Source organism: Arachis stenosperma, chromosome 10, assembly GCF_014773155.1.
Source record: "Arachis stenosperma cultivar V10309 chromosome 10, arast.V10309.gnm1.PFL2, whole genome shotgun sequence".
Taxonomy (NCBI): domain Eukaryota; kingdom Viridiplantae; phylum Streptophyta; class Magnoliopsida; order Fabales; family Fabaceae; genus Arachis; species Arachis stenosperma.
This window is the reverse complement of record NC_080386.1, coordinates 1482852-1505341: the sequence shown is the minus strand read 5'-3', so window position 1 is coordinate 1505341 and position 22490 is coordinate 1482852. Positions and strand designations below refer to the sequence as shown.

At 34.5% G+C, this 22490-nt stretch overlaps 5 protein-coding genes across 11 annotated transcripts; 2 read left to right on the top strand and 3 right to left on the bottom strand.

The window, feature by feature from the left end:
* Positions 1 to 1348: 1348 nt before the first annotated feature.
* LOC130956012 (putative receptor-like protein kinase At3g47110) lies at positions 1349 to 6312 on the bottom strand. Its single transcript, XM_057883035.1, has 5 exons — positions 5641 to 6312; positions 4370 to 4735; positions 4032 to 4250; positions 1932 to 3923; positions 1349 to 1808 (listed from the first exon to the last, which is right to left on the bottom strand). Exons 1-5 carry the CDS (start codon positions 6245 to 6247, stop codon positions 1456 to 1458), a joined length of 3537 nt encoding a protein of 1178 aa, XP_057739018.1. The 5' UTR covers positions 6248 to 6312; the 3' UTR covers positions 1349 to 1455.
* Positions 6313 to 8615: 2303 nt separating this feature from the next.
* On the top strand, positions 8616 to 10011 carry LOC130956348 (60S ribosomal protein L11-like). 2 transcript variants are annotated; one of them, XM_057883389.1, is made up of 4 exons: positions 8616 to 8676; positions 8803 to 8953; positions 9049 to 9244; positions 9582 to 10011. In XM_057883389.1, the coding sequence occupies exons 1-4, from the start codon at positions 8674 to 8676 to the stop codon at positions 9778 to 9780; spliced, it is 549 nt and encodes a 182-aa protein (XP_057739372.1). In that variant the 5' UTR covers positions 8616 to 8673; the 3' UTR covers positions 9781 to 10011. The 2 variants fall into 2 exon arrangements, with proteins under 2 accessions (XP_057739372.1, XP_057739371.1); XM_057883388.1 differs by lacking the exon at positions 8616 to 8676 and having other exon boundaries at positions 8797 to 8953.
* Positions 10012 to 10090: 79 nt separating this feature from the next.
* LOC130956347 (uncharacterized) lies at positions 10091 to 11913 on the bottom strand. 3 transcript variants are annotated; one of them, XM_057883385.1, is made up of 3 exons: positions 11272 to 11913; positions 10612 to 10908; positions 10091 to 10537 (listed from the first exon to the last, which is right to left on the bottom strand). In XM_057883385.1, exons 1-3 carry the CDS (start codon positions 11357 to 11359, stop codon positions 10182 to 10184), a joined length of 741 nt encoding a protein of 246 aa, XP_057739368.1. In that variant the 5' UTR covers positions 11360 to 11913; the 3' UTR covers positions 10091 to 10181. The 3 variants fall into 3 exon arrangements, with proteins under 3 accessions (XP_057739368.1, XP_057739369.1, XP_057739370.1); XM_057883386.1 differs by having other exon boundaries at positions 10091 to 10534; positions 11272 to 11872; XM_057883387.1 differs by having other exon boundaries at positions 10612 to 10926; positions 11272 to 11858.
* A 3088-nt stretch (positions 11914 to 15001) lies between these two features.
* Positions 15002 to 18245, top strand: LOC130955198 (40S ribosomal protein SA-like). Its single transcript, XM_057882020.1, has 6 exons — positions 15002 to 15538; positions 15729 to 16123; positions 16668 to 16930; positions 17064 to 17261; positions 17498 to 17723; positions 17932 to 18245. The coding sequence occupies exons 2-6, from the start codon at positions 15967 to 15969 to the stop codon at positions 18012 to 18014; spliced, it is 927 nt and encodes a 308-aa protein (XP_057738003.1). The 5' UTR covers positions 15002 to 15538; positions 15729 to 15966; the 3' UTR covers positions 18015 to 18245.
* Positions 18246 to 21793, bottom strand: LOC130955196 (receptor-like protein 51). Of its 4 annotated transcripts, XM_057882017.1 has the most exons (3): positions 20423 to 21793; positions 19375 to 19500; positions 18246 to 18681 (listed from the first exon to the last, which is right to left on the bottom strand). In XM_057882017.1, the coding sequence occupies exons 1-2, from the start codon at positions 21642 to 21644 to the stop codon at positions 19397 to 19399; spliced, it is 1326 nt and encodes a 441-aa protein (XP_057738000.1). In that variant the 5' UTR covers positions 21645 to 21793; the 3' UTR covers positions 18246 to 18681; positions 19375 to 19396. The 4 variants fall into 4 exon arrangements, with proteins under 4 accessions (XP_057738000.1, XP_057738001.1, XP_057738002.1 ...); XM_057882018.1 differs by having other exon boundaries at positions 19375 to 21793; XM_057882019.1 differs by having other exon boundaries at positions 19392 to 21793.
* Between the last annotated feature and the right edge of the window lie 697 nt (positions 21794 to 22490).

Below are 22490 nucleotides of genomic sequence, written 5' to 3'. Positions count from 1 at the left end.
TGTACTGTGTGTCCATCATTATTGTTGCAGACAACTTGCCGACCAGAAAACTATGACACTTTTATTTTAGTAAGAGATGGTATGGTTAGCTACATATTTCTCGATAGGGCTGCACATGTATTGGATAATATCCGCATATCTGCCGTAATTATTTGCATTCGATCCGAATTTTACGGATATTATCCGATCTACAGAGCTATTGGATTGGATCGGATCCGATCCACACTATGGTAGAATCGGATTGCGAATTTGGTAGTGACATTCGCGGATCCAATTCGCAGATCTGCATATCCACGCATCTCATATAAATAGTATAGTTTAAAAAAGTAAACTATAAATTTTAGTGTGTTATTTTATGAATTTTACGATATCTTGTTTTTAATTTTTTATATTGTACTTTAATTTAGAATAATTAAACTTAGATCTTATATTATTATTTTTCTTTTGTTATTTAAAAGAACTTTTATTAATAATATTTTATGTGTAAATAGACTTAAACAGGTAAAAAAATAAATATTTTAGAGCAAAAAAAAGTCTTAAAACAAATTTTTTGAATTATGCAGATATACCCGATATCCAATCCGATCCAATCCGCAAGTATGCGGATCGGATCCAACTTGAAAAAATGCAGATATCGTATCCGATCCGATCTGATGAGTGTAATGCAGATCGAATAAAATTATAGGCTATATCCGATCCGATCCGGGTACAGTCCTATTTCTCAAAATGTTGTTATGAATAATTCAATACATAATTATTTTTTAAAAAAATATTTATTTCTGTTTATTTATAGTCTATATATACAAGTTAAAATTATCACTATTTCTGACCAAAATAAAATTGTCTGTTTTAGAAACATGTGGCAATTTCATTTTGTTTTCTTATGACAAGTGGCACTTTTTATTTTAATGTTGTCATGCATGCCACTACTGACTACTTCATCACCTTTATTTTATTCAGACGTTGTTATTTAATTATATAATCCATACTTTATACCAAGTTGATGAATATTTAAATGATTTCTTGGTAAGGGTAACAAGGACGATGCATGTATGGCATGTCACTGGTACTATTGATGAGCTGTTATGTCATTTTCCGTATCTTGTTTACTATTCTTTCTTAAGAAAAAAATCATTTGTAGATTCTTTCTAATGATACAATTATGTATGTCCTTAAAGTATAAGTGGCTTTTTCATCTCTCTTTAGAATATTGATTTGGTCACTAACTATGATTAATTATGCTCATCTCATGTGTGGAAAGTACTCTTGAGCTCTTTAATTAAGGCGTAACAACAATTACATATATTATTATGATACTTCTGTATATATATCTATATAAAGTAGGGGCTAGGAGAACAACAATTACATATATTATTATCTTATTTATGACTTTACATTCTTTTAATTTAGCTTTGAAATCCATACAGATGAGCCATGCATATTTCACTGGCTTGCTCATTCTTTCATTAAGGTGAACTCATTCTTGATCTTGGTTAATGCTGCAACCACATCTGTCATTTTAATTCGTTCTTCAGCTGAATCTGTACAACAACTCAAAGCTAATCTCAACACAGATGATATATGAGGCAATACAACATCAATATCTTCATCACCATATAGTTGTATTAAATTAGAGTCCACAACTTCCATCACTGAATTTGGCATTGAGTTGTTGATCCAACTTTTCAAGCTCAACTCTGCAGCAAACATATCATCTGTTGGCATTTTTCTTGTGAATACTTCCATTAGCATGATTCCATAGCTGTACACATCTCCTTTGATTGAAATAATTCCTTTAGATCCATATTCTGCATTTCAGTAATAATAATAATAATAATAATGATTATCAAATGTTATCAATATAAGAAGCAAATAAAATAGCTTAGATTGTGTTATAGTTAACTAGAAAGTAATAAGAATTAAGAAAGTACCTGGTGCAACATAGCCTAGTGTAGCCATGGTCTTAGTATGTGTTATGGATTGTCCTTCATCTAAGAGCTTGGCAATGCCAAAGTCACTAACATGTGCAACCATTTCTTGATCTAGTAAGACATTACTAGGCTTCAGATCACAATGAACAACTGGTATTGAAGAACCATAATGAAGATATTCCAATGCAGATGCCACATCCAACATTATATTCAACCTTTGCAAGAAATCTAGACAATAGTTATGTGAATACAACCATTTGTCCAGGCTTCCATTTGGCATGAATTCCATCACCAAAGATTTGAACTCATCGTTTGAGCAACTAGTGATAACCTTAACAAGATTTCGATGGCGTAAATTGCGCATTGCATTGCATTCTGCATCAAAGCTCTTGGATGTTGCTTCCAAGTCCACGTTAATCACTTTAATGGCAACTATCATCCCACTAGAGAGCATGCCTTGATACACAGAACCAAAACCTCCCTTTCCAATTAAGTTACTCTCATTAAATCCATTGGTTGCTTGGACAAGTTCATAGTAGGAAATCCTTTTTGCTGCTCCCAAGTCTGATGAATTCTTTTCAGCTGGATTCTCAACATCTTTTATTCTATGTCGGCGAACAATTATGTATGCAAGAATCAAAATGATTAACACTAGTGCAAGGGGTATGCAAATGGCTAAAATCAGTTTTACCCTTGAACTTTTGCCATCTTGTTTAGCACATGGAGGGACTTGTAAGCGAGGGTTACCACAGAGTGCTTCATTATGCATGAAAGATTGAGCAGTGAAATTTGCAAAAGGTCCACCACTGGGAATCTCTCCTTGCAAGTTATTGTAGGACAAGTTGATGTATTTAAGAAAAGTAAGGGACTCTAAGGATTTTGGAATGGAACCAGACAAAAGATTTTGAGACAAGTCCAAAGAGTTTAAGCCTACCAACTGACCAAGTGATTCAGGAATGGAACCTTGCAACTTGTTGCTTGCCAAGGAAAGATTTTGCAGAGATAGTGAACTTATTGCAGGAATGTCACCTGAAATGTCATTTCTTGATAGATCCAATAGTACAAGAGCTCTCAATTTTTCTATCCCTGGTGAAAGTTGTCCAGTTAAAGCATTGGAGGACAGGTTCACCTCTAAGATGTCATTGAGATTCCAAAAAGAAGATGGAATCCCTGAGTTCAATTTATTAGAATCCATGTAAACCTTTCTAAGAGAAGCCATATTTCCCAAGCATGCTGGTATTGATCCAGAAAGCTTGTTGCTTGATAAAGCTAGCACACTTAAACTCTTGATTTCACAAAGCTCATCAATGATGGATCCCTGCAATCCATTGTAGCTCAGATTCAAAGACTGAAGGTTCTGTAATCTTTTGATTGTAGCAGGAATTGGTCCAGATATATTATTCCCATATAAATTCAAATTCCACAGGCTTGTTATGTTTCCTACTTCCATTGGAATGTTGCCATAGATTCCACAATTATCTGCTTGAAAGAGTACCAAAGACTGGGACAAGTTTCCAATTGATTTAGGAAGAGTTGCATTTAAAGGATTGTTAGATAGGATTATCCTTCTCAAATGTGTAGAACTTGTCAAGGAAGTAAGGAAGTCGAGTTCATGAGAATCATTATCGGTTGTCAAGTTATTGCCACCTATATGGAGAACTTCGAGTATGGTTAGATCTCGAAACGCAGCTGGCATGATTCCACTGAATTGATTCTCACTCAAGTCCAGTTTAGTGAGCAAAGTAGCATTGAATAAACCACTTGGAATGGTTCCAACAAATTTGTTCCCAGTCAAGTGCAGTTGATCCAGGTTAGGAAGGTTATAGCCTTTGTCTGATGGAAGAGTGCCTGAGAGAGAATTGTATGAAAGATACAACAATCTCAAAGCTGTACTATTCAGAAGCTTTAGAGGAATAGTTCCACTCAATTTGTTAAATCCAAGCATAAGATACTGAAGATTGTTCAGATCAGCAAGCTCACCTGGTATGGTACCTAGAAGCATAGCAAAATGTCTCAACAATATGGATTCAAGTAGTAAATTGAACAGGACCAAATGCATGCAAGAGTAGGTAAATTGGTCAAGTATGAAGAAGTATATACCTGTAAACTGGTTATACATTAGCCTTAAAACTTTGAGTTGTGTGCATCTGCTAATTGATCTTGGAATGATCCCTTCAAATTGATTGGTATCTAGGTACAAACATTCCAGTTGAGGGAGCAAATGACACATATCACTTGGAAGCTGGCCCTTTAACTTGTTCTCCATAAGGCTCATTATCACCAAAGAAGAGATGTTTAAAAGGGAGAATGGAACCTCACCTGTATATATATATATATATATATACACACAATAATAAGCATTAAACAATGCCTTTCCAGAACAGAGTATTTTAGGCATTTACTATCAAGTAATTAACAATGCTGGTGTAAGTTCATACCTTCCAAGTTATTATCATCAAGATATAAATACTGAAGCTTAGTCAAGTTACCGAAATCGCTTGGCATGGGACCTTTATCGAAACCATTGACGGATAGATTAACATGGATCAACTCTTGGCAGTTATGCCAAACAGTTGGCATCTTACCAGAGAGATCATTTTCGTTGAGATAAAGGTAAGAAAGTTGGGGAAGGCCTTGACAAATGTTTGATGGAAGAGTGCCAGAAAGATAATTGAAGTGAAGAATGAAATCATACAACACTGACATGTTGAATAATGTTGCTGGAATTTTGCCACTAAGCTTATTGTGATCAAATCTCATTCTCCTTAGTTTAGTAAGATCACCCACCTCTCTTGGAATTTCTCCTTCAATTCATCAAAACATGCACATGAAAAAACATTATCATGCAAGCTGGAATAATAATAAAGTATATAAACTCTATGCATGGTAATAGAAAACAACATTCATAACATCATATATTTAATTTAATATCAATAGAGAGAGCTCAGGTTGCATTGACTTTGGAAGAAAGCTTTTGTTGCTCTCATCAATAACCGGTGCCGGAAAAATTAGACTTAGAAAAGCTTTTCTTGCATTCACATAAACTCTTTCTTAAATTTATTAAATAATTTAATAATATATTTGACTCAATTATTGTTTAATGATTCTTATCTATTATCTTTAGATAAAAACAAAAAACAGCGTGTATAGAAAACCTTAAACTCAAATTCCTTATTTAATTTCGTGTGAAAACTGATGAGTTAAGACTTAAGAGTTAGTATTTGATTGTTATCTTGCCTCAACCCTCATGTGGTCGTGTACGTATTACATCATGCAGGTAGCAAAAATGGACTTTGAAAAGTCAACCTTCAAATTTCTTTATCTTATCTGTTCAGTTATCTTATCATGTCCCTTTGTACATAGAAAGAATATATACAATGTGTTAATTAAAATTAAATTATGGAAAATAATGTTAATATTACTATAACAAATTGAACGTTCACTTAAAATATAACTTCCACAGTACTATTTTAAGTTAAAAACTCGAGTAAAGAAGTTGATATCTGAAAGTTGTTAGATAAAAATTTAGTCAAATCAATCAAATCATCTAACGATTCTCAAGTATCAATTTCACGTAAAGTTGACTACACGTTTTCACTTTATTTTAATTACTACTAGAAAAAAAGAAAACTGAAAGTGATATACACAAGACTTTTCTCTTAAAAGAAAATGTCTAAATGCATGTGACTATTAGGTACGGAAATAGTACCTGATATGAAGTTAGAACCAAGGTTGAATACTTCAAGCAAAGTGAGGTTGGAAATTGTTGGTGGTATAATTCCAGAAAGCGAGTTATTCTCAAAATTGAAGAGCTTCAATTGGCGAAGTTGGCCAATCACGGGTGGAATACTTCCATTGATGAGATTTGATGAACAATCGAATTCGACCAAGTTGGACAAGTTGGACACAGATTGAGGAATGGAACCACCAAACGCGTTGGAACTCAAGTTGAGCAACCTTAGTTGATGCAACGAAAACATCTCCTGCGGCAACATACCATGAAAGTTGTTGCCTTTGAGGTCAAGCTCCTCAAGGAAAGAGAGGTTCCCCACGTGCGGGGGAATGGTACCTACGAGACCCATGTTACTAAGATTCAGAGACTTCACTCTTCCGTTGTCCGAATCGCAAATGACACCAACCCAGTTGCATAAAGAAGATGATGAAGAGGTTGACCAGTTACCAAGCATGTGGTTTGGGTCTGAAGTAATGGAGGATTTGAATGCAAGAAGAGCAGATTCATCATCAGTAGATAACAAAGCAAAGGTGTAATAAAAAGAGAGGAAGAAAAGAGAGACATGAAACCATGGGTTGGCCATTTCCGTAGAGAAAAAATGTCCTGAGCTTCTTTAATAATTCTCCTTTCCTATATATAGCAGGCAACATTTTATCATTATTGGTGTCGGTATGTATCCTTTACTATATCTTATACATACAAATAAAATGCTAAGTTGAATATTCAAATTATTGATATATTATATATGTTATTGACTATACTTTAGAATTATGAGTGGAAAAATTTTTTACAAAAATAATGGCGTTCACATTCATGTCCACTAGGTGTACAATTGTACATACATGTTGAGTGTTGTCGTATGTACACGTGTTATTGACTATTGACTATTTTGCGACTCAATACACAGCGTTTCAACTTGAGGCTGAAAATGGAAATATTTCAGTCTTAACTCCATTCATTCATCTAAACTGGTTTTAACTATGCCAATTTCAAAATTAGATGAACATATTTATGTACGGTGAATAAAGTTTAGCCTGATTTTTTTTATATGAAAAAATATTGATATTTTTTTTGGAAATAGAATTATTTGGTAAAATTATAGATAGGTGAATTTTGTAGTGAGAAGTCAATATATGAAGGTCTATTATAATAGGTGAGGTATGTGTTCGACATGTGATAATATCTTGGCCAATACGTGAGAAGTGTATTAAATATGTGGTAACATATTAGTCAATACGTTGAAAGCATAATGAAACACATGAGGAGTGTGTTGAATAATTTTCATAACACTGTAATACATTTTAAATATCAATATTTAAACAAAACACTATTTCCACTTTCATATTAAAAATAATTTCCGTCAAGTCTACCTGTGTAAATAAATAAATCCATACATAGAGTTGATTGTTGTTGTCACCTTCATTTCAAAGAAAGATCGCACACTCTTTTTCCATTCACACTTTTTTTTTTCTCCTTTTGGCTCTATGTATTCTTTCCAAGATGACATGCTCTTACCCTGGAAGGAATTCAAATTATAGAGCCGCCACCTCAATCATCGTCACGGTGGAATTTCTCAATTTCTCAGCCACAGCACATTGTTTTTCTCAAACCATTTTTGTACGTGTCACAACCTAAATTTTGTAAACCATGCATATAAAAAGTTATACAATTTTTTGTTCTTATTTCAAACTACTATAAATGCATGCACACATACTTAACTAGCTACTAAGCACTACTATATGCTGATAAATTCCATTTGCGCAATCTTCTTAGTCATCCTCGCGTTTTTCTTCATAGCAGAATTTACTCTTTTCTTTTTTCTTAATATCTTAGAAATTTTACAAATAATAATATAAAATTCTTCAACACTTTAGCATTTAAACTATTCTAAAAAACATTTTATATTTGTTTCTTGGGTAGCTAAATAAAAAACGTCATATAAAAATGGTCTCCACCCAAATTTTAATTTGATTATTTCATTGGTGTAGCTTACAATTGTATCCAAACTTTATCACCAAATTGTTTGCTTTATGAAAAATGAACTAACTATAACCGAAGCCTGGTCAATTTTTTTTTCTTCATCATAAATGATAATAGTCTAATAAAACTTTAATTTGATGGAAGTAATGAAAAAGATAGACTACAAATGTGAAATATTAGCACCCACAAAAGCAGGTATTTTAATGTACCAAAAAAAGTGTAGGGTTATTATAAAACTAGAGTCAGCTGAATTCTAAATGAACTTTATGTAAAGTCAACGATTCAAATACAATTTTTTTTATCAATTATCCCATAACATAAATATTTTTTTTTTGGTTTCCCACGGTATACCCCAACCCGATAGGCCAAGGACTAATCTACCGCGGTACTGAGCTCCATTTAAGGATTTGCCCCGACACTTGTTTAAGCAGACTAATGAGCTAACCACTAGACCAACCCAACTTTGGTTACTAGACCAACCCAACTTGGTTAGAACATACATATATATATATATATATATATATATATATATATATTTTTTTTTTTTGTTTATCCAAACGGTATCCCCCAACCCGATAGGTTAAGGACTAATCCGTCGCGGATCTGAGCTCCATTTAAGGGTCTGCTGCTGGCCAATGGGTTGCTGCATACACAAAGCGGGGTTCGAACTCCGGACACTTGTTTAAACGGACGAGTGAGCTGACCACTCGACCAACCAAGTTGGTTACATAAATATTTTTTTTGTCATCAAAGGAGAATGGGAAAGAAACTATATGCTTAAGGCCTACATTGGGCTTAGTATTTTTGGACGTACTATATCTACATTATTGGGCTCCATGACTTTGATGGGCTAGTTATGGACCATTACCGAAAATGGAGAAATAAACAAAATGTTTTCTTTTGGGCCTTGAGGGCCCGCATAATTACCAAAAAAAACTGAGATAGTTAGTTCATAAACCCTAGAAAGCAGAGTGGCTGAACATTCCTGTTGCTGCCGCGCTGCTGCATTTCACTTCCTCACAAAGCGCCATGGTTAGTTCTTTCTTCAAATGCATATCTTTCTTCGGATTTAGATCTACGTTCAGATTTTGTTTATATATTGAATTGCTTTTGTTCTTATACAACTTGGAATGAGTGTGAACACTTTAATGGATGCAGGCATCGGAGAAGAAGCTTGCGAACCCTATGAGGGAAATCAAAGTGCAGAAGCTTGTCCTCAACATCTCCGTCGGCGAGAGTGGCGATCGTCTCACCAGAGCTTCCAAGGTCTTGGAACAGCTCAGCGGCCAAACCCCTGTCTTCTCCAAGGGTATTCTCTCACCTAAACCCTAACCCTAACGCTAATCTCTTTTTTGTTGTTTATCTTCTATAATTCGTGGTTTGGTTTGGTTTGGTTCACAACAGCTAGGTACACTGTGCGTTCATTTGGAATAAGGCGTAATGAAAAGATTGCTTGCTATGTCACCGTTAGGGGAGACAAGGCCATGCAACTCCTTGAGAGTGGGTTGAAGGTCAAGGAGTATGAGCTGCTTAGGAGGAATTTCAGCGATACTGGCTGCTTTGGTTTTGGAATCCAGGAGCACATTGATCTCGGGATCAAGTAAGTTTCCGATTATGCCCTTAAATCATGTATATTATGTATATTGCTATATAGGAATGTTTAATTAGGGAGAGTCCTTGCAAATTCACATGTTATAAATTGATTTATACTAATATATGAATATGGTGGTTGTGTGATGTTACATTCATTGTACATTAGTGGTGCTCAATGAAAAATGTAATCATGTATAAATGTTGAAGTTCAACTCAAAGAAATTTGATGTTGGTTTAATTGGATTTGCTTACATGAGTGGTTTTTCTTTGGGCATGGTGTTGGAAGATAATAAAATAATTTTTAGTTGTGTGTGTTATGCTAATGTTGTGTTATTTTGCTTCAGGTATGATCCTTCTACTGGGATCTACGGCATGGATTTCTTTGTCGTCTTAGAGCGTGCTGGATACCGTGTGGGTAGGCGGAGGAGACGAAAGTCCCGTGTTGGAATTCAACACAGGGTCACCAAAGAAGATGCAATGAAGTGGTTTCAAGTTAAGTACGAAGGAGTTATTCTTAACAAGTCCCAACAAATTGTATCCTAGGCAGCACTATTTTAGTTTTTTTTTTGGACTGGTAGTCAGCAACATGCAACTATTTCATTTGGTTTTCTTCAAGTTTTGATGGGATTTTTCCCATTTTTACGAAGCAAGATATTTGTTTCATTTTGAGTTCAATACAATGCCGGTATTGTTTTTATTTAATTTAGGGTGTCATTTCCTGAAGGGACGTAACTTAATATTGTTAATGTTGGGTATTGCATGTGTTTGTTGTTATGTCTATTAACGCCTGTTTGAACCGTTCGATGATTTCTGGCGATTCAGCATACCATGTTGATTTGCATAAATTCTATGAATCTGAGTTTCATATAATCCGTAGTTCCATACATTTGTACAATCTGATGGTAGTTAGAGTCATCACAAGGAAAACTAGGATTAGGTCTAGTCTAGGATCCAAGTACTTTGATAAGTTCGCTCTTCTTAAGCTTAGAGTAACCTTTTATTCCTCTTGACTTGGCCAGTTCTTTCAACTGGGCAAGTTTCATTTCTTCCAGGGTTTCTTGCTCTGGTTGAACCTTTGTTTCCAACGAAATGTTTGATGATCCATAGTTAGTTTGCCCAATAGTGTTGCTTCTTGGGGTTGATAGAGATGGAATAGGGGATTTCTTTGCAAAGTTTGAAGGTAGCCTAGTCAACTTAAACCCTAATACATGTGGGTTCTCCTCTACTCCTTCCTCATTTCTTGACGCGGATATTTTCTCCGACAAATCCTTCTGTTTTGACTTGTTTGAGATATTACCTGCTGTAAATAGAATCAAATGAGAATTAGAAATGAAAAAACATAACATGCATCTGCCATTATAACCAAGGCAATACCTTTCACTTGTTTCTTTGGTTCACCAAGAATATCTCGATCAAATTCAGCTGAGGGCTTATCCTTGTATTGTGATTTACCCTTTGATATTGAAATCCGTATCCTTTTGAGTAGATCCATTATCTCTTCATGATGAGGTGACTCTGTTTTCTCAGCCTTGAATGATTTAGATCTCTTGTCTTCAGTTTTCCTACTTGTTTGAACTCCCTCGGTGTCTCCTTTAGAACTTATAATTTTTGAATTGGTAAATGGAGAGACAGCCATTTTGAACGCAAAGGGTGAAGGTTGAACTTTAACCTCTGCCACATTTTAACAAGCTGCATCATAGTATTATCCTCAGAACTTAGTCCGCACAATATCAGGGAACATTATCAACATATCACTACCCCAAATTGCATCAAGTTATGTATTGAAGAACAAATAAGATGAAAATTTTGCTCATTATGTAGCAGAAAGCCATACGAAATTATTCTTCCCAAAAATTTGTTGTGAAGTTAAGCTACCAAGAGGTTGATGACTTGTTGGACTAATATTAAAAGCATAAGAAATCAGAAAAGGTGAATGAATGAAATGAAGTCAAGAAAAACAGCAATCAAATAAGATTTTCAGAAATCTTTAATATCTCACTCTCAGAACAAAACAAGGAACGGAAGTTGAAGTACCAGCTAAATAGCAGTGCTTGCGCAAAGAGAAACTCGTGGAGAAAGAGAGGCCAAGAACGCTATAGGAATGAGAAGCAACTACATCCATCTTCCCCAGAAAAAGAAAAAAATAATTGGAAAAAACCAATTCTCAAACACAACTGATATTAAATCACAGTTCACAGACCCCCACTACATTTCTTAAATGAACATACATATATTATACTTTATACTCTATTTATTTATTTGCTTATTCTTTCCCACGGGTAAAATAGCTGGTCCACAATTTTCTGTGATCTGTAACGCGTGCAAGCACGCGCAGACTCTGTGGCTAAAAATCGCAACACCTTTCTTCATATAGGCTTTGCAACTTTCAAGAGGGTATTATCTGTTCATAACAAGCGAATGCATCATTGAGAGTTTGAGACCAAATAAGAACATTCTACATGGCTAAACTATTTCAAAAGTAAAATAAAAATGGACCCAACAATCATAATCATGGAATAGATACATCTGGTCCAATTGTTATGGTACTTGGTTTGGAGCTAAGTAATGGCATGTGGGGTGCAGGGTAGGGATTCTTATTTCATAGGAAAGTGCAAAGTTCGAACAAAGCTGCGTGCAGATCACGTGCAGTGACCAATCCCCTCCACCGACTATTCCTCCTTCCTTGCAAATCAGGCACCTTAATTGGACAAAGCCGCATTTATAACCACTACAGCAATCACTAGGAAAATCTTGGCCGTGTCTTTTCCATCACTATTTCATCAAATTATTCTTTATGCTCTCTCCCATGCATAAAGATCACACTATACACATTGTATTCTTTTGCTATCTATCTTGATCACTATGTTAAGCAACTTGCAGTGTAAGCCAAGGTAAATGGAAAATAACAATTTTTGCAGCTGTTGGATATTTATTACATTATACTATTTGAAACCTTAAGATATTAAGCTTGACTAATAATAATAATTTATCAGAATTCCAATCTAATTTGGAACAAGAATCGGTGTTCAAGTTCATTTAAATGAAAGTAGGAGAGACAGCTCATATCCAACCGTCCAAGACAGTATAGCACAGAACATGAAATTGGACCAAAGCCAGATATTATGATTCTCCACTCAACAAATCATGTACACCAACCATCATCAACATGGGGCTGCTGTCCCTTTCTGCAAGTCTAGATAAAGAAGTTGTTTTTCCTCAAGTTGTGTGTGCCCACAAATAATAGCATCACTGTTTTGTCCAATTGCTGCAGAACCTGAAATCAATGTCACAACTGCCAGAGCTATCTTGCTCCAAAAATGAACAACAGCGATATGTCAAACAAAACCCATAGAAGAGAGTTTCAAGACAACTGAAACTATATTCTATCATAGCCTCAAATTCAAATACAAGGTATATAAAAAGGTTAAATTACACTAGACTAATCTTAAAAGTACACAAACATATGAGTGATTCCGGGAAACTCTGCTTGAGCTAATTGGGATGCAAATAAACACAATATGTAGCAAATAAAAAGGTACAAATCTACTGGATAACACTTCCATCATCTTTAGGATGTTTAAGTAACACTCTCTTCCTTTAACTTATAAAACATGCCCTCCATTCCCTTTGTAAAAAAAAAAAAAATACTTCTATTTGACCAAATTATCTTTTAATAATTATTATAATTATATATAATTTAGTGATAATATAATTTTTCTGTGTAAATAATCTCATTATAGATATGATTTATGATAGATTTTAATGACATCAACTAATCCATATAGTCGATCCAACCTAAAGAGTTAAAGCTTTGTTGTTGTTTGTTGTTGTAGTGATAAAATAATTATTTGGTTTATTCAATATTATTATTGTAATAAAATTTATTTTTTAATATTTTATCACATAATATAAAATATTTTAACATGTTACAAAATATTTAATCTGGATATTTTTTTATATTTGATGATTAATGATAAAATATTAAAATTACATAATTTTTTATTTAAAATATTTATTTTATATTGTTATTATTATTATAAACCAAACAATTATTATTAATTTATATATATAATTATAATAATTATTAAAAAATATTTTAGTTAAATAAACTAAAAAATGTGTTTTGTTTTTGGTGTAAAAAAAAAAGTAAACATATATTTTATAAATAGAGTAAAGTATCGTTTTTGTCCCTAACGTTTAGGGTAAGTCCCAAAGTTGTTCCTAACGTTTCAATCGTCCTATTTAAGTCCCTAACATTTCAAAATTGACTCAATGTTGTCCTGTCGTTAGGGATCCGTTAATAGAATTAACGGCGGGACAAAATTGAGACAATTTTAAAACGTTGGGGACAAAAACGATACATAGAAATAAATTTTAATTTTATCCTTCAATAATATTAATTTTTACTGTACATAATATTCAATCGTTTTTTAAATTACAGTTAATCACATTACTTTTATTTTAAATAAATTAATTTTGTTATAATTTTATTCTTAAAGTAATGTAAATTTTTTATAAATAAATAAATTTTACACTTTCATTCTAAATAATGTAATTTTACTTTCATTATTTAATCACATTATTTATAATTTTTTTAATAATTTTCCACTTTCATTCTAAATAAATTAATTTTTTTATAATTTTACATTTAAAGTAATGTAATTTTTTTTATAAATAAATAACTTTTACACTTTCATTTTAAATAATATAATTTTACTTTCATTATTTAATCACATTACTTATATTTTTTTTTTAATTTTACACTTTCATTCTAAATAAATAAATTTTTTATAATTTTATGCTTAAGTATTGTAATTCTTTTATAAATAAATAAATTTTATACTTTCATTCTAAATAATGTAATTTTACTTTCATTACTTAATCACATTACTTATAATTTTTTTATAATTTTACACTTTCATTCAAATAAATTAATTTTTTTTATACTTTTACTCTTTCATTCTAAATAATGTAATTTTACTTTCATTACTCAATCACATTACTTATATTTTTTTTTTATAATTTTACACTTTCATTCTATTCATATTACATTATTTATTTAGAATAAAAGTGTAAAATTTATTTATTTATAAAAAAATTACATTACTTTAAGTATAAAATAAAAAAAAATTATTTAGAATAAAAGTGATGTGATTAAGTGTAAATGTGATTAAAAATAATTGAATACTATGTATAGTAAAAAATTATTATTATTGAAGAATAAAATTAAAATTTATTTCTATATATCATTTTTGTCCCCAACGTTTTCGTCCTATTTAAGTCCCTAACGTTTTAAAATCGTTTCAATTTTGTCCCGCCGTCAATTTTATTAACGGATCCCTAACGGTAGGACAACATTGAGTCAATTTTGAAACGTTAGGGACTTAAATAGGACGATTGAAACGTTAGGGACAACTTTGAGACTTACCCCAAACGTTGGGGACAAAAACGATACTTTACTCTTATAAATAAATAGAAAATAGTTTTATTTAGAGTTATGGTTCTGAAAACCGAATCGGATCAGCCGATTCAACCGAATTAATTAAAAATCTGTCACTTAGTTGGTTCGAATAAGGTCAGAAATCGTCTCACAAAAAATCGGTAAAAAAATCGATCGAACCGACAATTAACCAGTGAAGCGAAAGAATCGTCCGATTTTTTAGCAATTTTTGGTTAAGAAAACAAAAGTGCTAAACGCGTCGTTTTTCCTTTAAAATAAAAAAAAAAAAGAAAAGAAAGGCTAAACGCCTAATTGCCTGAACGAAGCCCTAATCCTTAATCCTTTCAGCAGAAATCACCCACAACTCCACAAGCCAGAAGAGGGATCTGGGATCAGCAGTTCAGCACCGCCATCGCCACCGCATCCCGCAGCGACAGCAGCGACGGCGTTGAGAGCCGCAACCACCACCGCGTTTGGAATTTGGATGAGGATGATGATGTAATCCGCACACAGACTCCAACCGAGAGAAAAGCAAAACCAGCAAATCTCTTCTGTCTTATCTCCAAACTAAATTGGAACGTAATCGACACTCAGGTCAAACACTGAACACTCTAAACTTATAATAAAAAGTAAAAAAGAAAAGGGGAGAAATTTCCCATGGCAGAAAGAGTAGAGGGATTCAACTTCGAGCAAAGGCATGGGAAAAAGAGGGTAAGGGTGGCTCGCGTGTGGAAGACGAAGGAAGGAAAACACTACGTTGTGGAGTGGCGAGTCAGCATCAGTCTCCTCTCTGATTGTGTCAACTCTTATCTCCGTGATGATAACTCCGATATCGTTGCCACTGACACCATGAAGAACACTGTAACCTACTTCTTCCTCTCTTCTTCTGTGTTATTAAATAATAGTTAATTAGTTGAACCGATTTAATTTTTTAATAGTAAACTAATTTAAAATAATAAAATATAAAAAATTATTTATTTTAAAAAAAATATATATTTTATACATAAATATATTATTTTATTATATTTAATTTAATTTAATTTAATTTCAGTTAAATTTTTAGTTCTGCTGGTTCAATTACGGATTTAGTTTTCACTAAATGCTTACGAGGAGGTAGAAGAGGGCATTGGTGTCATTTCACAACAAAACTAGGGTTTAGAGAAACAGAAACGGATCCCCTTAAAATACCCTTCACTCCAATTAACTAGTTCGTTTGATACTGCGGCTGCTACGAGTTGGAGCTTCCATTGTCTCCAAATCTCTCAAGAGCGCAAATCTGCACCGCAACAATGGCCACTTCCGCCGCCGCCACAACTGCCGCAGCGCCACGCCAGCTGTCACAGAAGGAGCAGGACATCCAGATGATGCTTGCTGCTGAGGTCCACCTCGGAACCAAAAATTGCGACTTCCAGATGGAACGCTACGTCTTCAAACGCCGAAATGATGGTCAGTCTTCGTGATCTTTTTCGTTTCTCCTTTTGGATTTTGAGTCTGAATATTATTGAAGAGTGTGTCGATTATGGCGAATTTGAAGGGTATTTTGCAAAATGTTATATCTTTTCAGTCTCAAATTGTTTATTCTGATATGGATTTTTTCATATTTACTCAAACTGTAGTGAGTAGTTCAGTTCTTGAAATCTAATGCAAACAACACAGATGTGCGTAGTTGTTTTTTGTAATATATTCCTTGCTCTTTTGTGAATTTTGTATTCGATTTTTTTACATTTATCTTTTCCTGTATCTAGGGTTCCTTTTGTGATATATACTTTTTATAAATTTGTTATAATCTAGTGGTTTGTCAATTTTTCTTTGTTTGTTTCGTGTTTTCTATTCAAAGAGGCAATTTAATTTCTAATCAGGATTTTGATACGAGTAAGTGTATTTTGTATGACCACCTTTGTGTTCAAAACAGCTTATTATCATAATTTTATGATAGAGCTTATGAAAGCATTTTTATGTTTGGTTGATTTTTCGTATTCCTTGTTCCCAGGTATTTACATAATTAACCTTGGCAAGACATGGGAGAAGCTCCAACTTGCTGCTAGGATTATTGTTGCTATCGAGAACCCGCAGGACATCATTGTTCAGTCTGCTAGGCCATATGGTCAGAGAGCTGTCCTTAAGTTTGCACAATACACTGGTGCGAATGCAATTGCTGGAAGGCACACTCCTGGAACATTCACTAATCAAATGCAAACATCCTATAACGAGCCTCGTCTACTCATTCTGACTGATCCAAGGACTGATCATCAGGTGCCTCTTATGATATTCACTTGTTTCACTATTAACTGTCAATATGTTTTTTGTGGGAGTTTGAAATTCTGTTATTAATTGATCTCATCTTGGGTTTGTTTTTCTATTTTTTTTTTCAAAAAAATATGTGCAGCCCATTAAGGAAGGTGCTCTTGGAAATATTCCGACCATTGCCTTCTGCGACACCGATTCTCCGATGCGCTATGTTGATGTTGGCATTCCTGCCAATAACAAGGGGAAGCACAGTATTGGTTGTCTGTTTTGGTTATTAGCAAGGATGGTTCTGCAGATGAGGGGTACTATTCGTCCGGGGCTTAAGTGGGACGTGATGGTAAACTAATTTTTTCTCTTAACGGATTGAACTATTATTATTTTGTAGCACTTTTAGATTTATTGTGTTTCCCAATGTCTGCATTGTAAGTGTCTGATCTCGTATGCACTTATTTAGAACAATCTTTCTTGCTGTACATACAGGTGTAAAAAATTTCATATTTTAACAAAAGATAGTAGTCTTATTATGTGGTTTCCTTTGAACCTTAGCTAAATTTGTCAACTTTTCATGTGTAGGTGGATTTATTCTTCTATAGAGAACCTGAAGAGGCCAAGCAACAAGAGGAGGAGGAATTACCAGCTGCCCCAGAATATGCCATTCAAGATTTTGGTGCTGCTGGCATTGCCGGCTTCCCCGCAGCTGATGGGGAATGGGGGGCTGTTACAGCTGAACCATCCTGGACTGAACCAGTTCCTCAGCAACCCATTGCAGCTGCTCCTGCTAACTGGGCCCCAGACGCCGGTAAGAATAATTATTTCCACTCTGGATCTGTTAAATATGATGCAACATAATTGTCGTATTTGCTTTTAATATGTTCTAGTCAAATAATTCTGGGTTGTTGTGTTGAATCATTCTCCCTCGATATGCAAGAAAATCTGTGCGCCCTAACATAGTTCTGTCAAAAACTGTGATGGCAATTTATTTGATCCAAGTTCTTTTGTATCCGCAGCTGCAGGTGATTGGGAGCCAGTTCCAGCTCCACAGGCATCCGTTCCTGCACCTGGAGGTGTTGCTCCCACTGGCTGGGACTAGGCATCGAGTTTGGAATTTTGTTTATGTTTTCTTTGCTTCCTGAGCAATTTTCCTTCCGGGATTATTTCTTTAGGAAACATACATATTTAGTATTTTGTAGTCTTGGTATTGAGTTTTAAAATTTTGTTGACGTGTCGATGGAAGCTTGTTTAGTTTCAACAATTTAACAGGATTCGTAATGGAAGTTTGAGCAGTTAATTGACAAGGACATGCTACTTTTTGCATGGCAAATTTGTTCTTGGTGATTGTTCTTCAGTTTGATTAGTATTGAAAAATATAGATAACCTCAGTATATATGCAAAAGTACAATAAAATAAACTTAGGTATTTTCTTAAAATATATGAAGATCTGCCATTATAACCAAGGCAATAGCTTTCACTTGTTTCTTTGGTTCACCAAGAATATCTTGATCATATTCGGCTGAGGGCTTATCCTTGTATTGTGATTTACCCTTTGATATTGAAATCTGTATCCTTTTGAGTAGATCCATTATCTCTTCATGATGAGGTGACTCTGTTTTCTCAGCCTTGAATGATTTAGATCTCGTCTTCAGTTTTCCTACTTGTCTGAATTCCCTCGGTGTCTCCTTTAGATCTTATAATCTTTGAATTGGTAAATGGAGAGACAGCCATTTTGAACGCAAAGGGTGAAGGTTGAACTTGAACCTCTGCCACATTTTAACAATCTATTTCAAAATAAGAACATTCTACATGGCTAAACTATTTCAAAAGTAAAATAAAAATGGACCCAACAATCATAATCATGGAATAGATAGATCTGGTCCAACCCCAATTGTTATGGTACTTGGTTTGGAGCTAAGTACTGGCATGTGGGGTGCAGGGTAGGGATTCTTATTTCATAGGAAAGTGCAAAGTTCGAACAAAGCTGCGTGCAGATCACGTGCAGTGACCAATCCACTCCACCGACTATTCCTCCTTCCTTGCAAATCAGGCACCTTAATTGGACAAAGCCGCATTTATACCACTACAGCAGTCACTAGGAAAATCTTGGCTGTGTCTTTTCCATCACTATTTCATCAAATTATTCTTTATGCTCTCTCTCTCCCATGCAAAAAGATCACACTATACACATTGTATTCTTTTGCTATCTATCTTGATCACTATGTTAAGCAACTTGCAGTGTTGGATAGTTATTACATTATACTATTTGAAACCTTAAAATATTAAGCTTGACTAATAATAATAATTTATCAGAATTCCAATCTAATTTGGAACAAGAATCGGTGTTCAAGTTCATTTAAATGAAAGTAGGAGAGACAGCTCATATCCAACCGTCCAAGACAGTATAGCACAGAACATGAAATTGGACCAAAGCCAGATATTATGATTCTACACTCAACAAATCATGTACACCAACCATCATCAACATGGGGGTGCTGTCCCTTTCTGCAAGTCTAGATAAAGAAGTTGTTTTTCCTCAAGTTGTGTGTGCCCACAAATAATAGCATCACTGTTTTGCCCAATTGCTGCAGAACCTGAAATCAATGTCACAACTGCCAGAGCTATCTTGCTCCAAAAATGAACAACAGATATGTCAAACAAAAGCCATTGAAGAGAGTTTCAAGACAACCCTCAAATTCAAATACAAGGTATATAAAAAGGTTAAATTACACTAGACTAATCTTAAAAGTACACAAACATATGAGAGATTCCGGGAAACTCTGCTTGAGCTAATTGGGATGCAAATAAACACAATATGTAGCAAATAAAAAGGTACAAATCTACTGCAATAATAATACAAAGACCAAACAAATTAAACCATCAATTACGAAATTAAGCAGAAGCTGCTGGTATAGATAACAAGTGTGAAAAATAAATGCTTGATATTGTACAAGTAAAAGAGAAAGCTTTAAGAATTAAGATGCCACATGCACCACCTACAATCTTTTACAGCATAAACAGCTAAATATACAGTGTCCAACCAAGCCTAGCATTCCACGTAAAATCATTCAGCTGCACATGCATTTATTGAAAAAAGCAACAAATATAGAACTTCAATTTGATCATAATCCCTTTCCTAATTGTTCAGTTTTTTTTTCTCCTCTTGGGCAACTTCTACAGTAACAGCCATATCCCCACAAAATCTTTTTTTTTCTCAAACTTTTCCCTTTTCATTTCCATAATTTTTGTTTTGGCCAATATACCTTTTTCCATTTCTGTTCCTGCTTCTTGAATCTACTCTCTAGTATGTAGTGTAACACTGTATAATAAATAAATTAATTAAACAAGCCCTCACCCCAAATTATGAATTTTCCTAATCTATAATCTTAAGAAAAAAAAAAAGGGAAAAATGAAAAGAAAAGAAAATCCTTTAACGGCAGCAGCATTTTGCGCACATTATCATGAAAACAATGAGAAAGACAATGGAAGAAAGTGCAATTGCCACACCAAGAACAAACTTGTTAGGGCCACTATGGTGCCCTTTCTTTTGATTGCTGCTACCATCACTGTCATTATAATCACTGCTATCATCAGCATAAGAAGAATCCTTTGATGGTGGAGACGCCGGCATCCCATACTTATCACAAGGTGAAATTCCAAGCTTCAAGTTTGAGGACAGAACCGAATGGTTATAGCAAAGGTTGCTATTCCCACCAACGTTGAACACATCCAAATTCTTAATGAAATTTTGATTGAAAGGCAGAACACCACGAAGGTTGTTGTTAGCAAGATTCAAGTGCCTTAAACTCTTCATCTGAGAAATGAACTTTGGAATAGAACCATTGAATTGGTTTGAGCTCAGATCCAAATGAATCAAACCCGAAACAGAAGATATTGAACCTGGAATTTGGCCAGAGAAAGAGTTTGAAGCCAGAGACAAGGTTGTCAGAGAAGTCAAGTCCCCAATGGTGGCAGGTACCTCACCACTGAGATTATTATTGGAAAGATTCAAACTTTCCAATCCAGAAAGCATGGTAATCGAAGAGGGTATAGTCCCTTTGAGCTTGTTGCCAGAAAAATCTATATGGGTAAGGTCGGAATGAAGATGCCCAGGAAGAAAACCAGTGAGATTAGCGTTTGAAATGGTCAAAGTTTTGAGCTTGTCCATGTGGGCAAGGATAACGTAAGGTCCAGAAGCTTTGACTTGGACATTGGTTACGGCGAGATCAGTGAGATTCTGAAGCTGAGAGAGCCAAACGCCGGAGACCTTGCGGAGGCTGTTGATGCATGTGAAGGTGCGGAGGGAGGAGGTGAGTTCGGGTGGGAAGCGAATGGGGGTGACGGGGCAGTTGAGGAGGTTGAGAATTTGGAGTGTTGAGAGTGATTGAAGTGCGGTGAAGGAGAGTGCAACGTAGGAGGAGCAGTTTGAGAGTGTGAGAGAGATGAGGTGGCGGAAGGGTTTTGAGTTGTCGCAGGTTGTGGCGTTGTGGAATGCGGATTTGGAACATGGGTCCTTTGAGGTTGGGATGTTGAGGGATTGGAGTGCTCTCAGCTGTTTTGGGTCGAGAGTTGATGAACTTGAAGGCGATGATGGCGGGGAAGAGGTTGGTGAAGGTGTTGGGGGTTGAGGTTTTGATTGACAAGTAGCAATGGTGGGGAAGAGGAAGATGAAAATGAAGAGAACTGCAAGTGTTGGTGGCGGTGCTGATTCTGATGGTGATCTCATCATGGTGTTCTCAGTTGTCAGAGCCACACTTGAGTTCTGTTTTGTAGTGATGAGTACAATGTTGGTTGTTGTTGGAACTGATGGTAAGTCAGATTCAGATTATATTAGATTAGCATAGTTTAGATTCAAAACTCAAGAGAGAGAGATGAGATTATTGGAGTTGGGGATGCGTATGTATTGGTTCTTTGATTTCATTTTGGATTTATATATTTTCACAGAAACAAGAAACAACATCACTTTTTAATTTAGACGTGAGAGGGAAAATGGTGTAGAACGCAGATATAAAGTGTATAGGTGTTTTACGTAATTATAATGTTAGGGGCAAAAATCGAACGGTCTAATTTTTGAGTACACAAATCTGAGGATTTAATTTGTGTACTCCAATTTTTTTTAATTTTTAAATATAACTCAAAAAGTTCGATTATCTTCACCAAAATAAAAAAAAAAAATTTCACATTAATCGGATTGTCCAATTAATAAGTTTAATTTTTTTTATAAAGGTCTGATTTTTTCATCCTCCTTTCAAAAAAGTTGTTCTCACATCTATGTCTAACACCCACATTTTTCATAATAGTGCACAAGATACACATACTTCTCATATCAAAAAAATGAATAAGATAAAAATTCAAGTACGGTCGACTTCACGTGAATTTAATAGTTGAGAGTTGTTAGATAATTTAATTGATTTGACTGAATTTTTATCTAACGACTCTCGATTATCAACTTCACGTGAAGTTTACTGCATCAGAATTTTCACTTTATTTTAATTGGTTGATTTTCTGGTAATAAAATTGGGATGGTGTAGTAACGTAACAAATTACATGCACGCATGCCAAATATTCACTGTCA